The sequence below is a fragment of the Pinus tabuliformis genome, chromosome X (genome assembly GCF_031772625.1).
Source record: "Pinus tabuliformis cultivar Carrire ecotype Pingquan chromosome X, CPIR1, whole genome shotgun sequence".
Lineage (NCBI taxonomy): Eukaryota > Viridiplantae > Streptophyta > Pinopsida > Pinales > Pinaceae > Pinus > Pinus tabuliformis.
Window position 1 is genome coordinate 40,502,983 of NC_142308.1, and position 8,637 is coordinate 40,511,619.

The 8,637-nt window shown below is 41.1% G+C and overlaps 1 protein-coding gene across 1 annotated transcript; it reads left to right on the forward strand.

Moving 5' to 3' along the window:
* The first annotated feature begins 5,665 nt into the window (after positions 1-5,665).
* On the forward strand, positions 5,666-8,344 carry LOC149138235 (uncharacterized). The gene is made up of 3 exons (XM_089450299.1): positions 5,666-6,299; positions 6,675-7,232; positions 7,938-8,344. The coding sequence occupies exons 1-3, from the start codon at positions 5,666-5,668 to the stop codon at positions 8,342-8,344; spliced, it is 1,599 nt and encodes a 532-aa protein (XP_089306425.1).
* Positions 8,345-8,637: the final 293 nt, after the last annotated feature.

Here is an 8,637-nt window from a genome sequence, read left to right on the forward strand (position 1 = left end):
CCTCCATATTTTTTAATTAAAGAACTGTTGTTAAATCTCCTCACAGTCCACAGAGCAGTCATGGATAAATCTCCTCATGGTCGATGGGCTGGTGTAGCATAATAAAAGTGTGGCCTTCTTCACTGCCTCTGATATCTACAGTGACTCAATCAGTCATAATGTCGGCATACACCCAAATGTGATCTTGCTTTGGTTTCCTCCACGTTGGCTGATAGTTCTAGCTACGATGTAACAACGATCCAACAATAGCCTCACGTTTCCAACCTACAAGAAAAGAATCTGGCCTCCTCTATTCTACTGGCCCACACATGTTTTAATCCTACTATCCTTGCCAACACCTCAGCCAAACAACGATCCATGCAGCCTCCATGGCAGTCCTCACTAGTTTCTCATGTAGCCGCATAGATCTGGTCTTTGGCACGGAGGTTATGCAACTTCTACAGAAGTTCCTCCTCGACATAATGCTCCTTGGGTCTTTGGCCTTTTTTGTTTCCATGATTGGCGCCCTTATCCACCATGGAGTCGGTAAGGTCTTCGCAGATATTCAGCACGGAGTCATGACATCGCACCGAGTTTTCAAATTGTAATGTGGATGAAGTGCTATAGTGTTATCATCATGATTTTCCACCCAAACTGCGGGATGATTTCACCTTAGTCACACCCTTCACTCAGCATACATGATTAACAACCCAACTTCTCTAATACCATGTCAAGAGTAGCACAGCAAAGACATGAAATGACAAACCAACACAAGAGGAGCTCACAGGTGTGGATCACCAGGAGCTATCTCAAGAAAAACGCAACACGGGCTTCACATTAATCTCCAATATTAAATAGATACATTTTATTAGGGACAACAAATCATATCCTACAAGAATATGAACTGAATAACTATGAAAAATAAAATCACAACTACGTAACAAGAAGAGCCTATTGTCCATTAATTCTAACGTCTACAAGCAAAAGGTGGCAGAGATGTTATAATTGTTCTTTTGGCAGAGATGTTATAATTGTTCTTTTGGAAATAAGAAACCGCTCTTAAGAAACACTAATAAATTGATTTTCAAGGTTATTTTAATATTTTTAATACTTTTAATTTGAGGGTATTTCTATATTTGTTTAAATGAGTTATGAAAATAGCTTCAAATATGAATTATCCCTTTAGACTGATTTTCAAAATTATATTAATATTTGTAATACTTTCAACTTGATGGTATTTGTGTATTTATTCTAATTGCATTATGAAAAGAGCTTCTTGAAACATTAATTCTCCCTTTAACCGTGCCTTCTAGTATGCATTATATACCTCTTATGGAGCACTTTCTGGAAAAACCACCAAGTATAATGATGAGGAGACCACTACCTGAATTCTTTTGTCAAGACATGGGAGCAATGTTATATCTCAGATTAAGTAGGAAAATACAAGGTTTTTTTATAAGTAATCATCATGTTCCTTAGAACAATCATTCAAACACATTATGTCCTATAAGTTTTCATTCTAGGCTTTGATATTCTATTCAAATCATTTTTTTCTTTTCCCATCTGTAAATATTGAAGAATTTATTTGTTGCATTCCTGCTATGCCTATAAAAATGGTATGTCAATGGGGATATTCCCTAGAATCTTCTCAAATTTAATGCATAGTGCCCTATCTATTTCCCACCTATTTCAATACTTCCCTTTTTCTTCGTTTGGAATTTTTATTATTTTGACATCATTACCTACTTGATTGGTTGCATTAGATTAATGATTCCTTAACACAGTTTCAATATTTAATGAAGAATATCTTGCAAGCTTAGCCTCTCAATTGTAGTATCTAGGCGCTAATCACATGTTAGATTTACATCAACTGAAGAATACCAAAATTTCCACCTCCTAGAACTTGCATGTTGCCATCTCAACAAGGCATTGAGATCCTTCAGTGGTCATAGTTTCCTCCAATTCCTCGAAGAAGAACTCCATTCCTAGCTCATGCAGATATAAGTGAGCATTTGGATCCATGAATATCTATGATTATATGTTCCTGAAGCCATTTTTTCCACGTGCCCACTATCTTTAATAGTTGACCCTAACATGTACCCTCTATATGTAAAATTTTGTATTTTCAATCAACATATTGGGCTCATGGTATGGAGTCATTCCCAGCTTCTTGAACCAATCTTTGAAATTATAACTTCCTCTCAACTCAATATTTGAATGGACCTCGCCATAATTTTAAACTGACTATCGAAACAAGACATATCTTGCCACTTTTGTTGCCTCCTTTCTTGCAATGTGGAATTAGGTATTCACAATGACAAACACAAAAGAAAACATCTGGAGGATTTCTTTTTTTTACATTTGATTGCAAATTAAGTTTTATGAGTTACGTATTTACCCAAAGAAAACACATTCTCAGAAAGTGAATGAAATTAGCCAACCAATATCATCATGCATGTTCAACTAAGTTGCTTTTCCTCTTAATTGCCACACATTGTTTTAGGCACTTTCTCAATGAGATGCCAAGTCCATAGCAAGCATAAATCTCTTGAAATATGGGCCATATACTATAGATGAAATATTTTCACATTTTGAAAGGGGAAGGAAGACAACAACAAAGAATATTTGCAAAATCTTGTGGAATCTAAAAGATTCCCTTAGTCATTTTTCATAGAATTTCATAGGGAGTGTAGTGGTTTGCTCAGAATCTTGATCCAAGGAATGAATATTTCACCAAAAATGAGAATGATGATTGACATAAAATAAGAAAGTAGGATCAGACTACGACAAAATAATCCTCTTTCCCCATTGTTTAAGCATAATTTTGGGGATTATTTTTAACTTTGGACTTTCTATATTCAAATTTTATACTTAGTTGACTCAATTAAATACAATGCGTACAAAATTTTGTAGTCCTCCTTCCCCATTGTTTTAGCCTAATTTTGGGGATTAGTTTGAACTTTGGACATTCTGTATTCAAATTATCTACTTAGTTGACTGAGTTCAATACAATGTGTACAAAATTTCTAAAATTTAAATCACAACTATATGGTTCCAAAATATTGGAAACGTAAATATTAGAGTCATCTTAAATGTGATATGAAAATTGTTGTGATGGTAGGTTTAATATCTTTATATTTTTCTTTTAGTTCTTATAATGTAATCTTAATAGCTTGAAGATATCTAAATCTATAGATTGAAGATTTTAATTTACAATTGATTGTTCATATATATTGACCAATATGTTGTCTAATTGATTGATAGATCGGTGCTATATTGAGGAAATGACGAACAATGATTAGTGTTATTCCAACGATACATAATATCCATGAGTTGTGATTACTATAATTCTAATTTCACTCCCTTTACATAAATAAGTGCTTAGAGAAATACACTATAGATGAAAACATAACATGTATTATTAGCTAGCCATTCACAAGTGTGACAAGACAAATGCAGAGCGAATCACATGGTTATGGTAACTGCATTTGATCCAAACTCTAAAATTTCTATGTAACAACATTATCTCTTCTATATTTGAATACATTGAATTATATTCTAACATAAAACCTTGCATATATAAAATCGTACCATTGTTCATAATGTGAAAGCCACCTTCAAATAAATGGTCAAATACAAATCAGTACAATATTATAATAAACATAACAACAAATTTGTTCTTTTGTGAAAAAATTGAAAAAAATTATAATATATCATTTTATAAGATAAAAATCAAAATCAAAATAAGTTGTGACTATTTTTTTTAAGATATTTTATCTTTATGAGCTTGTGAGATTATAGCAGCAGGAAGAGGTGCAACAGGGTTAGGCGAGAAACCCTCTACGGAGCCGTCGGCACTGCGCCGCAGACGTACCCAGACGGCAAGAATAGCGCTGCAGCGTAACAGAGCTGCAGAATCCTAGCAGAGGCAATGGATCAGCCTCAGGGGGGGGCGTCAGAGCCCTCCCCCACACAATACCCACCTGAAACTACAGTCATTTTTGGTTCAGTAAATCAGGAAATATTGGACAAAGGGAAACAACAGTACAAGGAGGACAACGAGAAGAATCACCAGACAAACAAGGATGGTCACAAGCCAGAAGGACATGAAAGCCCAGATCAAACGCAAAAAGTCTTCTCTTCTACGTGCCGACCTGTCGCCAAGGAAAGGCCGAGAATCGAGCTGCCAGGAGACATCATAGATGAAAGAATAGAATACATGACCGAACACGCCCTCATTGGGAAGTTCATTGGCTTCTGGCCGACTGAACGTGCTTTATACGGTTGGATAGCGGCGAAATGGAGACCCAAAGGAGATGTTACCCTTCAGCTGGGGCCAAAGGGCTTCTTCACTGCAATCTTTGTCTGTCTAGAGGACAAATATAGAGTCATGGAAGGAGGGCCATACTTTTTCAATGCAGCAGGACTCTATCTGAGGGAATGGATTCCAAGATTCAACCCAGACAAAGAAGACCTCACTTGGGCCCCAGTCTGGATCAGACTCTATTCCCTTCCAGATGAATATTGGGACGAAAGACTACTCAAGGGTATTGGAAATGGAGTGGGAGAATACATCAGGACAGCCGAAGAAACTAAAACACGTAAGTATATATCCTACGCACGAATTTGTGTTTTTATCCGCCTGAATGAAGCTCTGCCAGAGTCAATCACTCTTTCTCACAGAGATGAAGAATGGACCCAGCCTCTTGATTATGAGCACGTTCCCTTTAGATGCAGAAGATGCCATGCTCTGGGACATCTCTTCAGGGACTGCCCTCTCAATGTCAAAGATAGTACCCCTGCTCCCTCTGAGAACCAAACCCAGGATGGTTTCACCAAGGTCACCAATAGAAAACGCTCGCATAAGAAGCCCCAAAATGGACCAAAACCCCAGCCAAACAAGCCCTCCAATGTTGCATCCAAGAACAGCTTTGATGTACTTGCCCAAACCTCTGAAGATCAACCCCTCACCTCTGATCCCATCCCCTCGCGCCCCCCTTCTCCTTCCCACCCGTCCTCCATCGATCCATCTTCCAAATCCTCTGCCCCCACCGCTTCCCCTTCCACCCTCAGCAAAGATCCCGAGCAGTCTAACAAGAACATGGAAGTTGATGGAAAGGAGGATGTTTACCAAGACCCAGAAATCAACAAGGAAGAAGGCGAACAAGTGAGGCAAATGGACGAAGAACCGGAGAGCATAGATCTCAACGGTTTAGACATTCTGGAGCTAGAAGCAGCATGCAAAAAAAGGGCATATGAATCAATCTCAGAGCTTCAACTTGATAAGCTCGAAATGGTTATCTCAAGAGCCTATCATCAACACCAACTTGGGATACAACCAGGCAGTCATTGGGACAGCCACCTGCGCCCAAAAGACTCCAAAAAGAGAGGACGGAAGACAGATCTCCAGCGAACTATCGAGGTAGGAAAAATCCTGGTTGATTCAGGCAGATATGCAAAGTTAACGAAGTACTACAGGCCCTCCAATAGTAGTTGATCCATGAAGCTCGTATCCTGGAATCTAAGAGGGCTTAACAGCCCCGGAAAACTAAGAATGTTAAAGAACATGATAAAAATGGAAAAGCCACAGATGTGCTTTCTCCAGGAAACAAAATGTAATAGTTCTACCCTAGAAAATATACTTTCCAAGGCTTGGCCAGGCTGTCGTTCGGTTGCTGTAGATGCCATGGGAGCCTCAGGAGGGCTAGCTATAGCATGGAACTCTCAGGCGGTAACTCTCACGGATTTTCATGCCTCTCACCACCATATTCAAGCTGTCTTCCACATCCTGGGAACTAACATTCATGGCAACCTAACTAATGTCTATTTTCCGCAAGATCCAGGCAGCAGAATCAGGCTCCTTGACACTATTGAAGTCCTCGGCAATAACAGAAATCACCCCCTATGGATAATGGCAGGGGACTTTAACATGATCACCAGCAGCGAGGAGAAGATCGGCGGAAGATACAGATTGGAGCCGGACGCTGCACACTTCAAAGACTTTATCCAAGCAACTTCCCTCATCGACATGCAATTTTGCAATGGTACCTTCACCTGGAGCAATCGTAGAGCTGGAAACTCCCAAATCGCCTCCAAATTAGACCGATTTCTAATCTCTGATAACTCGGTGCACCTTGGCGGAGACCTCTCAGCGGAAATTCTCGCTCATTCGGGGTCGGATCACTGGCCAATAGCTCTTCAATGGAGGAGACCCGGGGATCAGACAAAAAGACCCTTCCGATTCGAAAGTTTCTGGCTGTCTCACCCTGCATTCAAGGATTTCGTCAAAACGACCTGGGCCTCTTTCCTCCCACCGGAAGGTGCGCGGATGTATCAATTCCAACAAAAGCTAAGGAACCTAAAAAATCAGCTAAAAAAATGGAACAGGGAAACCTTTGGCAACATATTTAAGGCGCAACAAGATCTGCAACAAGAGTTGGCACTTCTCCAACAAAAAGTAATTACAGAGGGTCACACAGAGTCCACCCTGAACCAAGAGCGACTTATTAACAGTCAGATTGAAGAAAGAAGGAAGCAGGAGGAAATCTACTGGAGGCAAAAATCAAGGGTCAGGTGGCTGAAGGAGGGGGAGCGCAACACCAAATTTTTCCACAGAACCACGGTGCAGAGAAGGATGCACAACTCCATACCCTTCATCCAAAAACCGACTGGGGAAAGAGTCGAATCGCATGCAGAAATTGAAGAAGCACTCCTGGACCATTTCCAACTAGTCCATCAGGAACCAGCAAATGATAGGCAACCGGCTATTGAAAAGATAATCAGAAATGTGCCAAAAATTATATCGGAGGATCATAACAAACTGCTGATGAGTCCCATTCTTCCTCAGGAGGTCGATGATGCAATGGCCCAGCTCAAAGAAGGTAAGGCCCCAGGCCCTGATGGATTTACTACCACATTCTTCCATGCCTTTTGGGACCTGATAAAATTGGAGGTATGGCAGATTGTTGAGGAATCCAGAACCATGCGCTGGCTCCTCCCCTCCCTCAACTCCACTTTTATCACTCTCATCCCCAAAGAGGAGAACTCCATCACACCTGACAAGTTCAGGCCGATTGCCCTCTGCAATGTCATCTACAAAGTTATAACAAAAGTCATAGCCAACAGATTGAAGCCCCTCTTACCTCTGCTTATATCTCCGGAAAAGTCAGGGTACGTGGAAGGGCGACAAATAATGGATGGCATCCTCCTCACGCATGAGATTATCCACTCTCTCAAGCACTCTAAGCAAGCAGGTATGATTATTAAACTGGATCTCTCTAAAGCCTTCGATAAGCTCAGTTGGTCTTACATGCAGCATATGTTAAAAGCTTTTGGATTTGATCTCATGTGGATTCGCTGGATTATGAACCTAATCACCTCCACTCACTTCTCCATCCTGATAAATGGCATCCCCTCCCGCCCCTTCAAGCCCTCTCGTGGTATTAGGCAAGGTGATCCCTTATCCCCCTTCCTCTTTGTTCTGATGGCGGAGGGTCTTGGTAGACACATTAAACATGCCCTCCACTCCCATCAGCTTAAGGGCATCTCGGTTCACAACACCCCTGCCACCTCTCATCAACAATTTGTTGATGATACTATGCTTTATGGTTATCCCTCTGCCCAGGAAGCATCTCATTTCAAATCCCTCCTCAACGACTTTGCTGAAGCTTCTGGAACTCATATCAACAACTCCAAGTCGTAGATTTTTTTCTTCCACACCCCACCTCAGGTCAAATCTGCCATCACTCGCATTCTGGGCATCCCTGCAACCATGCTGCCCTCCAAATATCTAGGCGCTCCCCTCACTGCTTCCACCTTAAAACTTCCCGCTTGGAATGCCCTCCTCGAAAAGCTTGAGTCCTGCCTTAACCTCTGGACATTCAGATCCCTTAACCTTGCCAGTCGGGTAGTGCTTATCAAATCAGTCCTTCAATCCATGCCTCTCTATCTTTTTTCAGTTCTTGCAGCACCCAAATGGGTCATAAAGAGAATCAGAAGCCTACAACGCGATTTTCTCTGGGGCAGCTCAGCTACAAATCGTAAATGGGCTTTGGTTAAATGGTCCACGGTATGCATGCCAAAAGGCAAGGGCGGTATTGGACTTCGGGACCCAGAGCACAGTAATGCAATCATGAATGCCAAGATCTGGTGGCAATGGATCACAAGCCCTGAAAAGCCTTGGGTCAAAATCTGGACAGCCAAGTATGCTAACCACAGACCTCCAGAAGAACTCATTAGGTTCATGCCCACTGAGAAGGGGTCTTTAATCTGGAATGCTGCCAAGCAGCACTATCACCTAATCCAACAGCACAGCTTCTGGGAGATAAGGAATGGAAAACTAGCAAGATTTTGGTCTGACGCCTAGAATCAATTACCCAGGCTAACTAGTACTCTTCCTCCAACTCTAATCCCAAATAGACAGGAACAGCTAAGGGATAAAATCCATCTTTTCTGGACACAGGAAGGGGAATAATGATGCAGGAACTAGAAACACAGTAATCACATTCTCACCAATGCAACCAGCAAAGAGATGGAAGACCTAGGGGAAGAATTAAGAAAGCGAAGAATTCGATACCATGAAGGCCATGAAATTTTAAGATGGGGGTATCTGCCCAAGGGAAATTACACAACAGCAGAAGCCTACAAGATGGTTAGCAA